General features: G+C 46.4%; 1 protein-coding gene across 1 annotated transcript in view; it reads left to right on the top strand.

Moving 5' to 3' along the window:
- Nucleotides 1-21,687, top strand: part of exoc4 (exocyst complex component 4) — a 119,554-nt gene that overhangs the window by 13,319 nt on the left and 84,548 nt on the right. The window contains exons 5-9 of the mRNA XM_042079565.1: nt 2,138-2,229; nt 4,677-4,917; nt 7,234-7,408; nt 18,268-18,413; nt 18,740-18,828. Of these exons, the coding sequence (XP_041935499.1) occupies nt 2,138-2,229; nt 4,677-4,917; nt 7,234-7,408; nt 18,268-18,413; nt 18,740-18,828 (743 nt within the window). The remainder of the gene's footprint in view (nt 1-2,137; nt 2,230-4,676; nt 4,918-7,233; nt 7,409-18,267; nt 18,414-18,739; nt 18,829-21,687) is intronic.

Raw genomic sequence — 21,687 nt, 5'->3', positions numbered from 1 at the left:
AAGTGAAGCCATTGGCTCAGAGGTCGTGTAGTTTAACAGACAGAACATTTGATTAGCACCCCTAAGGTCTGGAGCCGTGTCTGACTGACAGACAAGCAAAAATAACTATTTGAAAAAGAGGCATTCAAGGAGACAAGAATTGATGAAGGTCGATTAGTGTGCAATGGTTTGTGGGTAGCACACTTTACACAGTGTAAAATGTTCCCATAGGATTGTTCTAACACATTGCCAAACACATTCTTTGTAAAAGACAATGCACCTATGAAAAGCAATGATTTGTGAAAAGCAACTGTGAAAGGTAACGTCATGAATCGGACAGAATTCAGGAAAGAGTAGAACCCTGCTCAATGAGTTCCTTTGTTGCACTAGTTAATTGCCAGTGCTGAGATATTGTCACTGTCAGGATGTCGAGGTGTTTCATAAGCAGCCCAGGAGTAATTGATGTGTTATACCCAGACGCCTCACCTGCGAGCCAGCGTGTTCTGTGATTATGGAAATCTGCTAGACCGCCGGTCCAGGTCTCTGTCGCCGTGCCTCAGCCCCTGGTTGGTTATTAATAAGGGCAGTGAATGTCAGACAGAATAAGTGATTAGGCTAATTAAGATGCTCGTCGAGAGAGAGAGGGTGGCAAGATACCTCACCCTGTGAAAGACTATCAGGAAGTCGAGCTGTGCCTTCGCTGGGGAGTTGTCAGAGAGGTGCCAGTGCTTAAGTCTCTAGCAAGTGGCATTCTTCAACTCCAATCCTCTTCTTAAGGCCATTTCATTTATGGACATCTTTGTTGGAATCCCACCACGATCCTCTCTGTCACATTAAGCCAGCGCAGAGTTTAGTCGTAATGCGCTTTTACTGTATCTTGAACTTGTCAGGCTATTAGTTGGACATTTTTGTCGATGAAGACTTCATAATTGATCCTAATGTTTTAATGATGGGCCTTGACTCAAATCAAGTGCTGGAAGGATTGAGGCTTCGGGCTGTTTCCCTATCCGGTACTAAAAGGAGGGACTTTTCATTAGCGCACTTTGGCAGCCTAAACATGTAATAGATTTCTTTTTTTTTTTTTTTTGTCTTGCTCATTTAAAACCAAAAATCATGAATCTTTATTGAACCCTTTCCATTTCGGCAGGATTGGATGGATGCATTCTGCAGGATTAGAGGCACATCAAAATCGTCGAGAGTTTAAAAGCTAACTCATTTTTTTTGTATTCCCACCGCTCCTCCCTATTAAACGAGACAGGAATGCACTTTCCATGGCTCGTGGTTCTGCTGTAAAGGAAAGCCGAGGAGACCAGCGTGGCCTTCGTCGCCATGCTTCCTCCACTTAGCGCAAACAAAGCTAATATATGCACAGGGACCTGCGTCGAGACTGAGGTGCATAATAATAGCTGTGTAGCTTTTCCCAAGGGATTAGCGTTTGCCGTAGCTTGGTTTTGGTGCACCACGCCGAGCCGCTGCATCAGCAGGACCATGCTAATTTATTTATTTGCCCCTACACAACTACAAAACAAAACATTAGGCTAATGCAGGTCATTGACCTTTCCCTGAATCTGAATACTGATATGTTTTTTTTTTGTCAGGTATGCATTTGATCCTAGATCATAGGGGCGTTGTGTTTTGTGTGTGTGTGTTTGTGTGTGTCTGTGTGTGTTTTTATTATTCCTACATGGCGGTGTTTACAAGCATTTGCAATTACCCTCACACTGCTTCATAGGGAAGCAGTGATTTATTACTCTGGGTCATAAAGTGACATGTTTATTTATTTTTTATATGCACAACACTTTTTTTCCACCCTGCAGTACATACCGGTAATAACAAACTGTTTACACGGGCCTTTATGCAAACATCCAGTCTGTTTGTGTGTATGTATGTATGTATGTTAGTGTGTGTGTGTGTGTGTGTGTGTGTACCATGTACTTTCATCACTGTTGGAATAGGACACTGAAAGGCAAACATGTCTCTTCCATTGTGACACCTATTCTTCCCCTACTGTCATAACGGCAATCCTCATCTTGTCCCACATGTCCTCCTTCTGATGGTGATGAGTGGGATTGTAGTGATGACAGTAATGGTGATGCAGGTGATAGTGACAGTGTTAATGGTGGTGATAATGGTTTTTGCCGTCTTCGTCTCTCTGCAGCTCTGGAGCCAAGGACACGTCTATTTTGGATGTCAGCACCCTGTCCACCCCGCGCAAGCTCACCGACACCTCCCAGTTCAGCACTCCAGGGAGTAAGTAAAAATAGCCGCGGGATTTAGCCATGATGAGAAAGAAGCACGAGATAGAGAGCGAAGGAGCGAAGGAGCGCGCGTGAGAGGATGGAGGAAGGTGACAGCAAGGCAGTGAAGGAGAAGTGGTGAGGAAGAGGGAGAGCCATGAAGAGACTGAGGAAGGGAAGAAGGGAAGTAGAGAGACGGAGGAAGGGAACGAGGGAAGTAGAGAGACGGAGGAAGGGAACGAGGGAAGTAGAGACGGAGGAAAGGAACGAGGGAAGTAGAGAGACGGAGGGAGGGAACGAGGGAAGTAGAGAGAAGGGAAGGAGGGAAGTAGAGAGACGGAGGGAGGGAACGAGGGAAGTAGAGAGACGGAGGAAGGGAACGAGGGAAGTAGAGACGGAGGAAAGGAACGAGGGAAGTAGAGAGACGGAGGGAGGGAACGAGGGAAGTAGAGAGAAGGGAAGGAGGGAAGTAGAGAGACGGAGGGAGGGAACGAGGGAAGTAGAGAGACGGAGGAAGGGAACGAGGGAAGTAGAGAGACGGAGGAAGGGAACGAGGGAAGTAGAGAGACGGAGGAAAGGAACGAGGGAAGTAGAGAGACGGAGGGAGGGAACGAGGGAAGTAGAGAGAAGGGAAGGAGGGAAGTAGAGAGACGGAGGGAGGGAACGAGGGAAGTAGAGAGACGGAGGAAGGGAACGAGGGAAGTAGAGAGACGCAGGAAGTGTGAGGGAGATGCGAGGAAGAACTGGAGAGGGAGAGCCGCGCAATCGATCCGTTAAACGAAGTTAGCTATCGTCCTCCCATGTCAAATTTTGAAAGTCACTGAACCCATACAGAGGAGGATTGGTGCGCGTAGACTGACACCGGCTCTACTTCTGTTGCTGGGCCTGGTTTGAATCCATGTTTTTTTATGGTACGCTAAGGCTGGTAGCGCTAATGAAGTCATCAGGAAGGATCGCACTGCAGTTATTACTGCCATTAGCATGTCATTAGCCACAATACTCGAGGAAGCCAGAGGCACGACACGTGCCACGTAGTTGGGAGTGAAGGCATTTACACACACACACACACACATACATACACACACACACACCTTGGCACCCCGCTACCTCCTTAGTATCCAGAACACCATAATTATAATATCATGTCCTCCCAACAGCTCAGGTGATGTATGTACGCCAGTCCCCACCCCATCCCACCCCCTCTAGCCCTCCATCATTAATCATGCGTAACTGTCATCACAGTGGGGGTAAAGGCCTCATTATCCCCATGCTGTGGCACAGAGCTCCCTCCCCCTGAGTCTCCTAATGCTATTTATCCCGCCCAGGCTCCGTCTAGGGTTGCTAAATCACATCATGTCCCTGGGCGTCGGCCTCCGACACCAACAGAATTATGCCAATATTGCAGCAGCACCCGTTTCAATAAAATTGCCGGTCTAATTGGCCCCACCCACCCACCTCCTGAAACCCCCCAAACGCCTTGCTTCTCCACCCACCACACACACACACATGTGACCCAGCTGAGTCCATCCCAACCATCCACACACACAAACACACACACACACACACACCATTTGTATATCAAGTCACAACACTTTTTATTGATAGTGTTTGCATTTCTTAAAGGACGTAGAAAATGTGACCTGGAGAATCACCGTTCAGCGCCAATGGGCAGGTGTGGTCATATTGTGACACCTATTGGGATCTACCTGCCAGCCACCTCCACACCTCCCACACACACACGCATTAGCTGAGAGTGCCTGCATCCATGCCACCTCTTTGTCTAATGGCCTCAGTACACCTAATTTGCTAGTGGTAATTGCAGTAATTATTGCAGAAACTACGCTGAGTCGGAAAAGAGAGGGGAAAAATGGAAGCCGAGGCCATTAACTTGCCATAAACATCAACTCCCTCCACATTCGCCCATTTAAAAAAGAGAGAGAGAGAGAGAGAGTGTGTGGGGGGGGGGGTCTTGAGTGCCATGCAGGGATAACAAACGAGAACATCAGCAGCGCTGTCACTCTCCATTGAGCCGCAGTGCAAAGGGGGGCGCCACCATGGAGACCAACGAGCGAGGGCAGGTGATGGGTCGGTGTGGCGAGAGATGAAAGGGAGGACTGCTGAGGGGGGAGGAAATGACTGTTGTCCTCCTAATGTTTATGATAAATGTGTTTTGGAGCCTTTTGGAAATGACTCTTGTAAACTGTACCTAATTGTGCAGTTTGAAAGGTATGATGCGCCAGCGATGTGAAGTGGAAGTTAATGGGAGGAGTAATGACGCTGATGCTGTGTAGCTTCAAAGTTGGCTTCTCTCCAGGTCATCGTGTGTATGTGTGTGTTTGTGTGTGTCTCTGTGTGTGTGTGTCTCTTGTGTGTGTTTGTGTGTGTGTGTGTCTGTCTGTGGGTGTCGCTAATGTTAACGGCTAACCGCTAACCTTCTCCACTAACCTTCTATGATGCCAGTGCGGGAGCAGCAGCCGGACGTGTGCGAGGACCTGGACGCGGACCCGGAGGAGAACAGCGCCGAGTTCATGGGCATCCTCATCAAGGCCCTGGCCAAGCTGAAGAAGCTCCCCGAGACGGTCAAGGCCATCATGGAGCGTCTGGAGACCGAGCTCAAGCAGATCCTCAAGAGGTCCACCACCCAGATTGCTGACCACGCCTACCAGCGGGGAGAGACCCTGGCCCAGGACAACCAGCCCAGGTCAGCCAGTCCATCTGAGGGCATCAGGGTCAGAAGGGCAATAGATTATGTGTAACCCATTGCTGATTTATGTACATAAGCTCTTGCCTATCTTTGACATGGTAATGACATTCATATATGCAGGTTGAGATGGTTTGAAGGGCTCTCAGAAGGACACTGTTTTGACATTCGTGTCTGAAAAAAGCACTAATGAGACTTTTAAAAAAAAAATTTAATAGCGTATTTATTTATTTTCACTGTATGTCATCATTTATTTGGCATGGCAGTATGGCCTCATTTATTTTGTTTGTTTACGTTTCGGAGAGCCATCAGCGGGCACCACATGCAGAGGGGTACCCTCCCGCTCACGCTGCGATCCCATTTCCTTAAGTGCCAGCGTAGACGGCTCCTCCGCAGCCCATTCATGCCAGTCTGCCAACCGCCAACGTGGCACGGCATGGCGTAATCCGCAAAGCCGAAAGCCCAAGCCTGATTTCCTCTTTAAGGGTCTGCCAGACAGTCAAGGTTGGGGGATGAGGGAGATAGTGGAGGCACTTAAGAGAGCGTTTAGTCATGGCAGAGATTAACCCTCTTTCTCTTCCTCCTCCTCCTTCACGTTCAGATATTATAGTTTCGCTTCCCCCTCTTTTGCTGTGTTTGTGTAAACAGAAATGTACAAAAAGGAGTTTTTTAATCTCGTATGGTTGTAAGGCCTAGGCATAACTGAATTTTACGTGGGCAACAACAACATCTAGATCCGCTTTTTTGTTTTTATCTTTGCGTCTCCAGTAAATGGTTTTAGGTGTTAGTTTTCAATGTGGCCTATATTTCCTTACCGAGGTGCTCTGGTCTGCCAGGCCTGCACCTGCACCTGCACCAGTGCACTGACGCCTGATGTGACCTCAATACCTTGGGTGAGCATGTTGAAAATTTTCAACCTAACCGTTTTTATATTGAGTTAGAATGTATAGGCCTGTTGCCTAATAGGTATTGCTTGGAGATAGAGACTGTGTATGTGAGCGTAAATGTGTGTGTGTGTGTGTGTGTGTGTGTGTGTGTGTGTGTGTGTGTGTGTGTGTGTGTGTGTGTGTGTGTGTGTGTGTGTGTGTGTGTACTTTGCAAGTTCAAGAAGGGTCCTGTTGCTATGGAAACCCCAACAGGAATGGGAAGGCATCCTTGCATATCGCCCAGGGAGAACCGAATGCATAGTCAAGGCGAGGAAAGCAGACTTTCCTTAGAGTTAGAGTTATTATTTTCACCATCAAAGCTTCTGTTACATTGCACCTTCTAAAGTATATGTAAGGTGCATATGTTTGTGAATATAATTTCTTCTGAGTGCGGATGCCCATTTGTTTGTGTGGGCAGAATGTTTTGTTGTGTGTGTCTGTGTGTGTGTGTGTGTGTGTGTATGTGTGTCTGTGTGTGTATGAGTGTGTACAAGAGAGAGGGCGGGTCTGGAAGCTGTTGTCTACGGAAATGTCGAAGCAGCTTTCTAGGGTCAGACACTGAGAAACAGATCTACCCTCTTGCAGAATAATCCAGAAAACTCCTTCAGAATACTGATAAGGCAAACCAGAGCAGTCCCCTGTGTAGACATTATCTCTCCCCCCTCTCTCCTTCATCCACTTCCCCCATTCCCCTACAACAGTGTGTCTCACCACAGAAACAAGTGCAGCTTTCCTCCAGCAGAAAAAGGAAGGAAAAAGTCAAAGAATGTCCCTGTGTCCTGAGAACCAAATGACTAGAAATAGCGAATACACAATACGCAGGCAGATTGCACATCCTCCTGGTGGACCAGAGAAAGGCTTGACAGATGCCGCTAATTGTCATTTGCGAGCAGCTGTCTTTTTCTCATCAGGGAAGACTCTCCTGCACCCTACTGTTCAGTGTTCATTAGGAACAAGTGATGGGTCTTTTTCTTGGCGTCTCACGCACAGAGAGACATCCACCCATTGTTACCCAGCTGTGGTTGACTTTTTTTTTTTTTAAGAAACAAAATGATTAGTTGCGGGATGCTCCCTGTAAGATGTTGATAACGTGAAACAGAGTGGCCACAAGCAGATGATTAAGAGGGATGAGAATGTGAATTCACATAATGGCAATGAGGGGCTTTGAAAGAAGAGCTCTTTTGGTGGGAAGTGAATCTTTTTTTCTTTCTGTGATATGTGTTTTTCCTCTTTTCAGTCGTGGCTAGAAAGTCAAGAGGCTATTGCACAATTGCACATGGACATGCACACAAACACACACACACACACACACTTACACTCAGACACACACACACACACACACACTCACCCTCACCTAATGTGTCCTCCTCCTGTCTGCTGCCCTCTGCAGGCTGCTGCTGGAACTGCTGGAGCTACTGTTCGACAAGTTCAATGCGGTGGCTGCAGCTCATAGCGTGGTGCTGGGCCACCTCCAGCACATCGTATCCGCCAGCAGGGGCTCTCAGGAGGGCATCAAACTGTACGAGCAGGCCGACGTCTCTGCCAAGATCCAGACTGTGCTCCAGGTATGTGACCGGTCAGCTCCGCATCCAGCCTCTCTCTCTCTCTCTCTCTCTCTCTCTCTCTCTCTCTCTCTCTCTCTCTCTCTCTCTCTCTCTCTCTCTCTCTCTCTCTCGAGCTGAGCAAAGCCCCTATAATGATTACTCAGTCCTTTAATGGTGGATTGGGGCAAACTTCACTGCAGTGCAAAACCCTGCGTTAGAGGTGACCTTGTTGGGCAGTTGTAAAACAAATTGACTTCTTCAAATTGGCCCCAGCGATATTGGGTCTGGTCAAATCCCTTCCTGTGCTGTGAGATCCCTGAGGGCTCTCTTACGTGGCCCAGGTCCTGCATTTTGTTTTTCCTCTCCAACAATCCCAGCAGTTCACTTGAGCTGTCCTCGGGACACTGCAGTATTTTTCTTTTCAGTATCATTTTATTTCCAATAAAACTTTTCCACTGTGGTGGGTAACAACAGTTACTTCTTCAGTAAGCCACTTTCTCTGCACACCTCATTTCCACATGCTCTGGTACAGAAGAATTGATCTTGGTCAGCGGCGTGTTATCTCCCCTTTGTCCCTTTCGCGGTGTCTATCTGCAGACGTTAAAACCAAGTCAGTCAAACACACTGTGCATCTAAAGCATAGAGCAGTTCAACAACAACCTCTCCAAGGTGTTTTTCCTTCTTTTTTTACGGCTCTCTACGGCTCATTTTTTTGCTCTTAGTTTTCTTTCCTTTTCTTCCATTATCTCCTGGCTTGTCGTCTTGCTGTGTGTGACATTATGAGATCTCTGCTGGAGTGAAGGAGGAAAAGACATTCTGTCTTTGCACGACTGTGGGGAGAGGAGAGGAGAGGAGAGGAGAGGAAAGGAGAGGAGAGGTGGGGAGAGTAGAGGAGAGGTGGGGAGAGGAGAGTAGAGGTGGGGAGAGGAGAGGTGAGGAGAGGAGAGGTGAGGTGAGGAGAGGTGAGGTGAGGAGAGGTGAGGAGAGGAGAGGTGAGGAGAGGAGAGGAGAGGTGAGGTAAGGAGAACACAGCATCACAAAGGCGGGACAGAAACAAGAAGCCTGGAGGCCAGAGAGCAGGGCTGCAGGAGAGGAGAGGAGAGGACAGGAGAGGAGAGGAGAGCAGGGCTGCAGGAGAGGAGAGGAGAGCAGGGCTGCAGGAGAGGAGAGGAGAGGAGAGGAGAGGAGAGGAGAGCAGGGCTGCAGGAGAGGAGAGCAGGGCTGCAGGAGAGGAGAGGAGAGGAGAGGAGAGCAGGGCTGCAGGAGAGGAGAGCAGGGCTGCAGGAGAGGAGAGCAGGGCTGCAGGAGAGGAGAGGAGAGGAGAGGAGAGCAGGGCTGCAGGAGAGGAGAGGAGAGCAGGGCTGCAGGAGAGGAGAGCAGGGCTGCAGGAGAGGAGAGGAGAGGAGAGGAGAGCAGGGCTGCAGGAGAGGAGAGGAGAGCAGGGCTGCAGGAGAGGAGAGGAGAGGAGAGCAGGGCTGCAGGAGAGGAGAGGAGAGGAGAGCAGGGCTGCAGGAGAGGAGAGCAGGGCTGCAGGAGAGGAGAGGAGAGGAGAGGAGAGGAGAGGAGAGGAGAGCAGGGCTGCAGGAGAGGAGAGGAGAGGAGAGGAGAGCAGGGCTGCAGGAGAGGAGAGGAGAGGAGAGGAGAGGAGAGCAGGGCTGCAGGAGAGGAGAGGAGAGGAGAGCAGGGCTGCAGGAGAGGAGAGGAGAGGAGAGGAGAGCAGGGCTGCAGGAGAGGAGAGGAGAGGAGAGGAGAGCAGGGCTGCAGGAGAGGAGAGGAGAGGAGAGCAGGGCTGCAGGAGAGGAGAGGAGAGGAGAGGAGAGGAGAGCAGGGCTGCAGGAGAGGAGAGGAGAGGAGAAAATGAAAGGGAAGAAAGGGCAGCGGTGCTCCCTGGAAATGAGTACATGGCTTTGTCATCACTTCATCAACCCAGGCAAGGAGTCACACAGCGACCTTGGGCTTTTTCACTCCATTTTCTTCTCTCTCTCTTTCTCTCCTTCTTTTAAATCTCTGCGAGCCATCGCAAACACTGCCCTGCCAACTGTTGCTTTGGCCCCGGTGGGATTTGAGCAGCTCTTAAACGCAGGAGACACACGGGAATGCACACAGCCATTGCTAATGCGTGGCACCGTGCTATTACCAAAGGCCCTGTAAATCTTCCATGCTGAGAGAGAGAGAGAGAGGGAGAGAGGGAGAGACAGAAGAGCATATGAAGGTGGTTAATTTGCTGATGGACCCATTTTACTGGGTTAATTTACAAGTTTGTTCACGTGGTCTTATAGGCCACCGTGAACAAGGTGAGCAAAGTACAGTAATTCCTTCAGGAGAGTCTTAGCAGGTAAAGAAGATGGCAGTGAGACTTATGGAAGATTACACCGAATATGTTGAAATGTACAGCAATTTCCTATGTATTAGCCGCATTGCGTATAAACCGCAGGACAGTGTTTTATGCAAGTTAAAAAACAAAACCATATTAATACCATATTAACTGCCTTTGTGTATTAACCTCATAACTGAAGAAATTTTGCATAAGCAATGTATAAACAGCGACTAATAGTTGGGAAATTACGGTAGTACAAAACGGGTGTTTATGGCATGGCATGTTTCTTTGCCTTCACTTCAATGGATGGCGTTAGGGCATGACTTGTGCTGTTTGAGCAAGGCACCAACGCAGAGCCCTGTCCGATTAATGTGTCTGCCTTTATGTGATGTGCGGGGGTGTCGTCTGATGTCTGCACATGTGATGTGGGAGTCGTCTGGTGGTGGGCAGGTTGTTTGTGGATGTGTGATTGGAGGCTTGTGTGTGTGTGTGTGTTTGGGGGGGGGGGGGGGGTGGGGGGGCACCATCTCAGGTGTGAAATGGCCTCTGGTGTGCCTGTCCCCCCGGTGTTGATGGGGGTTCGGGGGCGCTCAGGTGGAGACCGGCTCTCGTTGTTTGTCGAGTCTAGATGAGATTCCGATGGCCTTTTCGGGGTGAAGATGAGATGGCGTCTTCTCCCGACAGGTGTTCTCGCCTGCCGCGTCTGCCCCATTTCATTTCGCCACCTTTAATTGGACTCCCTCCTGTCCACTTCCTGTTTGCCAGAGTTTTTTTTTCCCCCGACTTAAGGGAAGTTTTCCCAATCTCAAACTCAAAACTCCAGCTGAGTCACGGTCCAAACAGGAGATGTGTCTGAATAAAAGATGGCAGTTACTGAGCCTTTGGACTTTCCTCTCTCTATCTTTTTCCTCTTTGGGAAAGTCAACTTTTAGATGAACGAGAACCAGACAGTGCAAAGCCGACGTGTGTGCGATGGGTTTATCAAATATTTGGCCCAAATGTGCTTCCATCATGAGGTCACACTGCACCAATCATCAAAACACCTGTGGAGTGTAGACGTCCTGCCAGCGAAGGGTTTCCAGCATGCATTAACTGGAACAGTATTGATTTCCCTTAAGAAGATGCCCAAGTTGTCTACCGTGTGTGTGTGTGTGTGTGTTTGGTGTCAGTAATGGGAAAAATACGGTGGCTTTGCATCCTGTCACATTTTCAAGTGCCCATTCACAGAGTGAGGTGTTATTGATTATTCAAGCTAAGCAGTCTTAAATTAGTTTTTCTTCTGCTTCTTCTTGAGATTCTGACTCTTCATGCCACTTCGCTTTCTGCACATCAAAAAATCTGTCCCATGGTTCCATGCAGTTCTCATCTGGGAGGACTGTCTGACAGAAAACTGCCGCTGCAGTTGATGGCTCCTTCTTGTACACATATACTTTTATGTGTGGTCGGCCATGCAGTGATGTGTCATGCATGTGATCAAGTCAATGATTACTTTTATTTGGACACAGTAGCCACAGTTGCTAAGGCCTTTGGAAGCTACACTGCTGTCTGTTTGAGCAGAGTGAAAACAAATCATCTTGTTTATAATGTACCCAGGCATATCCAGTTCTGGTCCATTGCAGACATTGATTTTTTTTTTAAATGTCACAGAAGATTTAATTAAGAATTTTGGAATGATATCAGTGCCAGGACTAATGAGTATAGGTCATAGGAGTTCATACCTAACATTCATTAAAACAACAAGCCTCTCTAAAGTCTGTTATCCTGTTGTCATGGTGGATGATCCCTCTGGTTGTTTACATGGCTTCCTGTTCCTTCCTTGGGATTTTAGACCAGTGCCTTTGTTGAATTGTATGAATGATCCAATGTTGAGGATCAAAGTCGATATCAGACATTTTTCAGGGAGCTGCCTTTTTCAGGGAGTTCCATTCCCTGCTTGGATAATTAATCAAGCCTCTTTTGGAGCAGCCAGCATAGTAATAAATCTGGTATCGCTGATTAGCCCTTGGTGCACAGGCAGTGTAGAATCTGCATTTTAGTTTTCTGAAGTCACCACAGTGTCAGGTTCATTAAGCCGCACTACTATCATGAATGTGTGTAGTGGTTTGTCAGCTGTGGACCCTTTAGTTCTAACAGAAGGGATGGGCTCTGGTCCAAATCACCTGCATCTTTATGCCCTCACTAACTACCTGCATTGTGGCCCCATGACACTAGCAACATTTAGCCTAACTAAAGGAGGCAGGTTAGTAAAGTATAAGTATAGTATAGTATATATACTCTTTTGATCCCGTGAGGGAAATTTGATCTCTGCATTTATCCCAATCCGTGAATTAGTGAAACACACTCAGCACACAGTGAACACACAGCGAGGTGAAGCACACACTAATCCCGGCGCAGTGAGCTGCCTTCAACAACAGCGGTGCTCGGGGAGCAGTGAGGGGTTAGGTGCCTTGCTCAAGGGCACTTCTTACTGGTCGGGGTTCGGCAACCCCACCGGTTGCAAGTCCGAAGCCCTAGGCCACGGCTGCCCCCCAGTAAGCTATTACGTACGCTCTACATACATACCTTTGGCACTTTGACTGAAGAACATTTTATCTAAATGTTCTCACTCAGTCAGGGCTTGTCAGTAGAGCATGAACAAGTCAAAATGAACTGCCAGAAGTTGGCTGTTAGACAGTGATCTTATTTTTAATTAAAGTCAGCGTGCTTCAATCCCATGTTGCACCTTCATGATTTTAATCAATATGTCATTTAAGACCTCAGCTGAGCTTTCATGCTTACATACTGTTGGAATGCCAGACCGACCCTTCTCAAAGAGTTGTTCTACTTTATCACTGTTGGCTCACAAGGCCTATGCAGCATGTCTTGCCTGTCACTAGTGTTGTGTGGCGGAGACACTTTCAAATGGAAATTGAAACTGTCGCTCTCCTTGAACGTTAAAAAAGCAACCTGTCTTTTTCAGGAGGGATTTTGGTCTCTGGAGCTCCGTCTTTCTGTACATATTACAGAGAAACAAGTTTATTTTCCAGCACATCACCACCGTCTCTCTCTCTCTTCAGTCTTTACATCTGCTTAAGAGATAATGTCAATCAATCTCTCTCTCCCTCTCTCTACAGTATATACAATTCATATGCAAGTTATATGTAGGAATTCATTGTTTATTTAACTGTCCATAAAGTTTCCTCTTGTTTTGTTTTCTTTTGTGAGGTGTAGTGTTGTCCACAGAGAAGCCATCTTGTAGTGATGTTGTGTGACTGTCACCCCCGTTCATTTTAAATGTACACACAGCCAATACATTTCCCACAAGAACAGCCACAGACATAAAGGGAAGGGCCTGTGGGGCTCTCGGAATATAGCAGCACCCAGCACCAAGGTAACAAAAAAATAAATAAGTGACTTTGAGTTCCTGTAAACAGCCACCCGGCACTCAATCTGCACTGGCAACAAAAACAGGAGCCTTGAAAGACCTCGAAAGCGGTCGGGCCAATTTGCCGGGTGCCCGCATGGGATGGAGGTGTGCTTCATTGCCTTAATTCCTGAAAGCACCTTTCTCTTTTTCCTTCCCCTCCACCTGCCTCTGTCAGTAGCCAGGTGTTCATCTACAGCTCCGCCAAGTCATGGTCTTTGTGCTAATTAGGCTGATTTGTGGACTAATAGACCGAATGGAGCCAGAACTCTCTTTTGTTTATTAAATTAAGCATGCCACTGTGTGTTTTTTTTTCTTTTTTTTTTTTGTATAAAGTTGTTTTGTGTTGTTTATAATTAACAAGCATTGAACGCACCTGGTGTGCCACACCTCAGGTTAACAGACAAATATGAAAAGAGTGAAGTGGCTTTAATGTGTCAGATGTGAATGTTTCAAGGGCACACACACACACACACACACACACACACACACACACACACTCTTGTGCGCAAACATACAGCTCATAGCTGCACCTACTGAACCCAAGCCCTTCCATTTATTATCTGGTGTGAAAAGCCATTTGCCATTTCTCACTGGCGTCACGTGCCACCTTGTTCCTGCCGATCACTCCTGGAAGCGGCCATGAATATTGATTTCCTGTGCGCGCTAAAACAACCTTGCCTTTAAGTCTCCGGTAGCCAAGCCTGCAAAATGGATGTCAAGAGATGAAGTGTTTTCAGAGGGTGTCAGTCAGCTCGGCTGAAGGTCAGGGAAGATGTTAAAGCCTTGCCGACTGCGCCTTCTATGCCCCGAGGAGCCTCTTCAGGGTTGGCTGCATAGCCTTGGGTGGGAGTGCAGGGTCCATATTGCTGTAGTTACGAGTGCTGTAGCCTGTTACTTAACTTGAAAGGTACATTATGCAAGATTTTCACTTTTACGAAGCCAATTTGATGGTAAACGAACTTGTAATAGGCCAGTGTTTCTCCAACTTATTCAGACCAAGGACCACTTAAAAAAAAAAGAACTCACGGACCACCTAGCTAATAGATACAATAGGCCTACTCACTGAACCACCTTGCTAATTGTCTTTGCACCTTGCTTATTGTGTCAGAGGATTCATATGATTTAAATTGGCATAGCTTACGTAGGCAGTGTTGCAGAACTGTTTGGATTTACATACAAGTTGGTTCAATATTGCAAACAGGTCATCTATATTATTTTTTACCACGTCTGCTCATGGACCACTTGGGATAGCTTGCGGACCACCAGTGGTCCCCGGACCACACTTTGGAAACACTGTAATAGGTGAATCCTTTAACTAGCATAGCTATACAGCATAGGCGTTGCTAGTCACTACTAAGAAAATCAGCCATGCAACTTTAAGAACGGCGGCCCAACAAATCTTGCGAAACATTACCTTGTCAGTAGACCTAAACCTGCATAGTGTACCTTTTAAAGTGGAAGCAGAAGTAAGAGGTGGTGCTTTCTAACTGAGCATTCACATTGTGTTAAACCATAATTATAGCCCATCAATTTATAAGACAGAAAGGCAAAATCCACACACAGCCAGATGCTGTCTCATCTTTTCTATTGCATAATCAGGAACACACTTCCCGGGGGGCACTCCTTTTCATTCCTGTTCCCAGCATATTAGGTCAGCACAGCCATGTCAGTTTCTTTTGTCTTGAGCACCAAATTGACAACAGAGTGCTATTTCGCGTCAGGTCAGATTGGAACAGAATGCCTTTTTTGTATCACTCCTGATGAAGAGAAAGCATAAAAAAGGTAGGATCCTCTTGCCTAGTTGGTGCTTGTGCTACAAATGCACACCTTCACCCTCACTTCTCTTTCCCTAGTTCTTTTGGTTATTTTCTTTGATAAATGGGGCGAATACCTGCCCTTGAATTCTGACTCAGGGTGATCATCACTAAGCCCGAGTCTGAGATTTTTTTTTTTGTGTGTGTAAACGGTAGCTCTAACACAGCTATCATCGCCTGTGATGGGTTGTTTCCTGACTGGGCAGTGCCACCGGCGGTCTCTGTGTGGTGAGGTAATGAGGCGCCCGGGCCAACGGCAGAGCCTAAGTCAGGAAGAGACAGCGTCGGGGGGAAAGATGCCCCTATATCACTCTACACGCCCCCTATTGCACGTCACATTTTAATTTGCTAGCTGATCCTGCCTCCTGGCTCCCCAAAATGCCGCATCATTTGAACAGATCAGCAGGCCGGCAAATTTTCACCTCATTTTCAGACACACATTGCGGCAAAAAGACGTCTCCTCTTCCCGCAAATTTAGCGTAATCTCTGTGTGAAAAGGCCTTATAATTCAAGAGACTAGTGAAAAGGAAAAATGTCTGAATTTTCATTGAAATGCAAATCAAGTTGAATTACACATGCAACATTAGTCAGAGGGCTAAGTACTTTCTTAGCTAGGGAAAGTAGTTTCTACAACTAACTGTTTAGCTACTTAGGGGTGAAGTAAGCAGTGTAGGCTCTACTGTCTACTGCTGGTCTGGACAGACAAAAGCTAACAATATTATTTTCCATTATTCAGTAATGACTTGACCAAAACAAAATTCAAGTGAATGTAAATATTTTAATAAAGGTGTTCCAATTCAGTGTTAACCTGATGGGATCAATGGGATCTGTGTTTCATATGAAATGTATCATTATTAAATGTAAATATAGATCAGCACTTGCCTTGCAGTAACAATGAATTTATCAACATTCTTCTCACCACTGATGATGTGATTTGGACTGTTCTGTTTTCTTTCATTTTGGACACCTCATACATTGAGTGGCAGAACACCCTGATTCGTCATACTATATTTATATATTTGGTATTGTTGGATTTAGTACAACCCCACCTTTCCCATAAGCCATCATATGTGTTTCTATGATAATCCCTGGTAAAGCAGCTACAAAGTAAATGAAAACATTCTGCATAGATATTCATTTTTTGCATGTCCGCTTATTTTAGGTGTATGTTTACATGTCTCTATTCATTCCATACATCAAGATATTCACATCCAGTCTTTTCTAGTAGGTGAAGCAACTTCCTGACTATAAACATGACAAGTTTCAAAGCTCTCAGAGCTTGTGTGATTGATCTGCACTTTTTTGGTTTTGGGGTGTATAACAATATCTGTTAATTTAACAATCTTAGCAATACAACATTTTTAGCTAAGAATCCATTTCATATACAGTATGGGAGACCTTAGAGATAAGGAAAAACATTGTTGCGTTTAGTTCTACCTCAGGTAGGGGTATCTCAAAAATGTGGGGCCATTGTCACTAGCCTATAATGAGACACAGGAGAGATGCCAGAAAGGGAAAGGTGATTCTAATCAGGCTGACGGAGGGGAACTTCTTGGACACCCAAAACCCAACACACACACACACACACACACATACTGTACATGCACACACACAGATACATATTGCACCTATAGCCACACACACACTCTCACTCACGCATACATACATCTTGACTCAGGCAGGGCAAGTAATGAAGGTTGTGCTCACAGAACCACGTTCAGACATTATCATGTTCTCTCATGAGATGGCAGAGATTCACTGCGAGACATTTACTGCGGAGATTGAAACCCAATGGTGTATATTGGGGTAAAAGTGCTATCAGTCACTTTCCTATTTTATTAATGCTTTTTTATGATTCTCAAATAGTTTCTTGGAAAAGCATTAATGGATTCAATTTGGGTTTCACCAGTCAGTGACAAAGACTGATTTAAAAATCTGTACATCGGAGAAAGGATACTGTGGTTTGCACACCAATCAACTCAAATCTCTATAGTTTTATATAATTCACAACTGACTCCAGTGGAAACAATCTGAGTTCATCCATGGTGTGGCAATAGTAGAGAATAAACATCTCATAATTGAACCTGAAATGGCATCAGTCAGTGAATTTATTTTACTCACAGAGCCAAGAGGCTAATCAGCTAGCAAAACCTGTTATTTTGCTCACAAAGTTTCCCCCTCAAAGGTGTGCTAGAGCCTCAGAATAGCTATCATTAGTTCCTCTTTGGCTGCCCCTGCTCTCTCTCTCTCTCTCTCTCTCTCAGACACACACACACACACACACACACACACACACACTGTCCCATAGTTAATTGCCTCTGAAGTTCAGTCACTCTCCGTTAATGCAATTTAAGTAGGTTGGAACCCCTTCATCAGGCAAATGCTCGCATTTAATTAAGTTCGGGAGGGTTATGTAGCGAGCTGGCTCCGTCAGTGGATCAGATGGTCATTAGTAATTAATACATTGACAGGATCATAACTCCACGCTTTCTCACCACCGAGGACAATGGCGGCGGCAGCAGCGACGAGTCCCGAGCCCACAGGCTGAGGGATGACCGCGGACGAGGGACGAGGGTTCCCTCTTTCCCTCTCTTTCCCCTCTTTTTACCCCCCTCTTTCTGTCCCCCTCTCTCTCCCTCTCTCCATCTCTCTCTCTGTCACTGAAGGGCCCCATTCTCCAGGTTTAATTACACCATTACGAGTCAGATGTATCTCCATCTGTGCACTCATTACTCTCCGCCACCCCAGCCCGACTCTCCCCCACTAAGGGCAGTTTTGTCCGGCGGTTGGAAATAGCAAAGAGTAAATTGCCCCAGTAAATTATGAAACGATTAGAAGTGTGTGTGGGGTGTTGAGGGCGGATGAGGAGGACGAGGAAGAGGAGGAGATGAAGGTGGCACAGAAGGGTAGGGGCTAATTTGTGGCGAAAGTTAAAACTTAGTTGTTGTTTTCTCCTCTCTCTCTCTATTCCGTCTCCTACCGCAGGACCTTACCGGCTGCCGAGGGGGATGTTTATTAACTTGTGTTTGCGGTTGTAATCAAGGTTAATGGGTATGGCTGAGTGGCTGGAGCCCACTGCTCCACAGACAAGCTGGACTGATGGGCCCCTGGTTGTTGGTGTGTGAACAGATTTGCTCATGTTGGCAGGTGTGGGTCAGAGATGTGTTGAATAAATCAATCCGGAAGTCTGCTTCAGGTTTCAGTAGCGTGGTGGAGCTTTGAATAAATAACTCAACACATTGGGTCATGCAACCTGACAGTCTCTCTCTCTCTCTCTCTCTCTCTCTCTCTCTCTCTCTCTCTCTCCCCCCCCCCCCCCCCCCCCCCCCATCATCCCCTTTAGGTGCTGCTAATGGACTACCTGGACGTGAAGAACAGCCGTAGTGCCGCTGAGCCTTCTGCCCAGCTCTCCTACACCAGTGCCGCCAGCGATTTTGGGGCCTTCTTTGCCAAAAAGAAACCAATACAAAGAAAACAGTCACTTTTCAAGTAAGCAACAAAAAGGTCGCAGAAGAAAGTAGGCTAGACTATAAATCAACCCAAATCACTATTGTTAAAATTTGCTTGTGCAGAGAGCAGTGCAGAATCTGCAGATATAAAAAAAAAATTACCGTTGCTTTTGTATGTTTCTCTGTGAGAGCAATTTTCCTTGCCCATACTGTAGTAGGGATATTGATTTGCAACTTGTTAGGGTGAATTGCCGAAAAAGATGACATGGAGTCAGAAGTCAAATCGACTCTGTGTGTTTAGTTCCCACAGTAGATGTGTGCTTCATGGTGTGGCTGAAGACTGACTTGCGGTTCTCCTCCCCGTAGGTTTGAGTCGTCCTCCCATGCCATCAGCATGAGTGCCTACCTGCGGGAGCAGAGGAGGGAGCTGTACAGCAAGAGTGGAGAGCTGCAGGGTGAGTGGACGCCACTCGACTCCCTCTGGGTCGGAGGTGTGTGTGTGTGTGTGTGTGTGTGTGTGTGTGTGTTTCGGGGGGAGCAAGTGCAAAAGTGGGAGATGCCAGACAAGGACCTTGGACTGAAGTAGGAAGATGGCTTTTAACTTCACTGTGTCCCTTTTTTTAAGTGTTTTTTTTTTTTTTGGGACTTTGTTTCGTTTTTTGGAACAAAAAGCAGTGAGACACAAAATGAATCAAAAGTATACAGTACCCACACACACCCATATCCACTTACACACACACACACACACACACACACACACATACACACACACATACACACACTCTGACTCATGTACACACACATACATTGTGGGTGAGACAGACAGACTCCCTGGAGAGCATCTTGTCTCAAGTTGTTTTTTTTCTCCCTCTTTTCTCTTTCACTGCAGAGTGACCTTGTGGTTTCAATCAGCGATGCTTGACAGCACTGTTTGCCTGTCGTGTTTTTTTCCATTTTGTTTTTTTCTCCGACACCCTATGCCTCTGAGACACAGCCTGTGTGAAATGATGGAGATGGGGGGAGAGAACGAAGGAAAGGGAGGGAGGGAGGGAAGGAAGGAGAGAGAGAACAACAATGTTGAGGTAACTAGAGAAGGGAACTTTTAAAGGAGGACAGAAAACTTTGATAGCATGCTGGTTCCAGACACAATGCCTCCTTGTATCTTTTTATTCTACCTGGTTTCTCAAAAGTTTTCACAAAAGATCTTTAAGAGCAGTTTCAATTCGAGGATCTTTATTGAGTTGGAGCAGATGGTAGCTTGGGGGATATAATATTTTCTCTAGCGTGAGCATTGGCGTGGTAGAGGCTTTCCGGAATCTTCCTGTCTTGGCTCGGTCTGCAGCTACAATTCCATTTGATTGTAAACGCCAGTCATCACTGACCAGGCACGCACCGTCGGCAGAGAGTGAAATGTACAGATTAACATCCGATAAGACAGCAAATGGGCTTCAAATAGTCCCTCGCCTCTATTTTCTCATCCCATTTTTTATTCTGTCTCCCCTTGCTATTTCTGAAGTGAAGAAAAAGGGAAAATATTTGGACGGCTGAATGCCTGGCAGCGTTTTGAAAAGAAGATGAGATTTTTCTCCCTTTCATTTACCCCATCACAAAGCTGAACTCATGCCTCAGTCTGCGAGGTGAATGGCAGAAAGAAAGATTGAAGAGAAAGAGAGAGAGAGAGAGAGAGAAGGGGGGGGGGGAATCATTTAAAAAGTGAAACAAGTCTCTGCCATGATTGAGCTTTTGGAGTGTAGGAATGGTGATGGAGAGGTGGTGGAGAGTGGTGTGGTTTAAAGCCATTGTTTTCATTATAACGGCCATTCAGGGCTCTTTCTTTAGAAATAAATTAGAAATATGAAAATGCACGAGAGAGAGAGAGACTTCCCCTGTATTTATAATTGGGTTTTAGGCAGGATAGACAGAGTGTAAGAGCACTGAGAACAGTGACCAGCTCTGAATCCAGTAGGATTGGCCAAGCCATGAGGTCATTGCTTATTTTAAGACTTTTAAAGTTTAAGATGTTGCTCAGAATGCCTCACCTCCTTGTAAACTCTTGGAGTTGTGTTTGTTTCAGAATATCTTATCTGTCTCCTTTACACTAACTCCATGGGTCTGTCACTCCTAGGTTTAGCTGAGAAGGACTGTTGCAGTGTTTGCATCTGGAAAATGCTGTTTTTCCCTCCAAGGGGTGTCATGGGAAATTGGACTACAGCCTATGGAATTGTTATGTGTTGTCGTCACGTCAAGGAGAAATATTTATTTTGGCAGTACGGTGATGGTGGTTGAAAGGGTGCATTTAAATGTGAGACGGCAGTCTATCTGGTTGATAAGGCTACATTATTTGACCCATGGCACTCTCCTCCAGCTCCTTCCTTATCTGCAGCTATTCCACATGCTTCATAGGTATGCTGCTGGATCCTAAACATTGTTTCAAGTCTTATAGCCTCACCCCCCCCGCCCATCCCCCTCCCCCTTTGTAGTTACTGTCAGCAGGTGTAAACAAATGAAGGTCACAGAGAGGTTTTCTCAGTAAACTATAAAAGGGTCTCTTTCCAGTCCAGCAGTGTTGATGTTCTGGGCACAACAGTAGCCCAAACGTATAACAGCTTTGTCCATTGCAGTGTTTTGTCTGAGGCTGTGCCTGTGGTTGGCTGTCACCCGTGTGGCGTTGTGACTGACTGGCGGTGGCTGTGAGTGGGTGTTGTGTGCCACTCTCAGAGCGAGTCTCTACCCTTAAGTTCCCCTCAGATAGTTGGCTTGGGGAGCGCAAGGCTCACAGTTTCACTGTGGGTATGAATCAGTGTTTCTATCTTTGCTTGCCGTCCTGTCGTATTTATCTTTACATACCAGTTTCTATCTCTTGTTCTATCACAAAGTCTGTTAGTCTATTAGGCTACCTACTTGAGTATCTTTGGCCTGCTACGATATCTGTGTCTGTTTACCACTGTGTAATACATCTGTGTAATAATATTAATACATCTGTTCAATAGCATTAAAGATATATTGACAGATATATGTAGGCACACATTCACAAGGATATTTGCAGGGTAAACATAACTGGTCAGTTTGATTAAGTTGTGTATGTGGCAGGTCCAAATACATGCCTACTGTTTAACAGAGGTCCATATACATGGCTACTGTTCAACAGAGGTCCCCTTAGTAATCTTCTTGCCTTCCGTCTATGAAAAAAGAGAGGATTCTGTACGCCAACAGTCAAGTGACAATCAATATAAGATGGGAACACGACATTGAGGTGAGAAAATGTCATCTTGGACATTCCCCCAGGTGTAGCCCTGCACAATGCACCAAGGGCC

The sequence above is a fragment of the Alosa sapidissima genome, chromosome 22 (genome assembly GCF_018492685.1).
Source record: "Alosa sapidissima isolate fAloSap1 chromosome 22, fAloSap1.pri, whole genome shotgun sequence".
Lineage (NCBI taxonomy): Eukaryota > Metazoa > Chordata > Actinopteri > Clupeiformes > Clupeidae > Alosa > Alosa sapidissima.
This window is presented reverse-complemented; position numbering and strand designations above follow the sequence as displayed.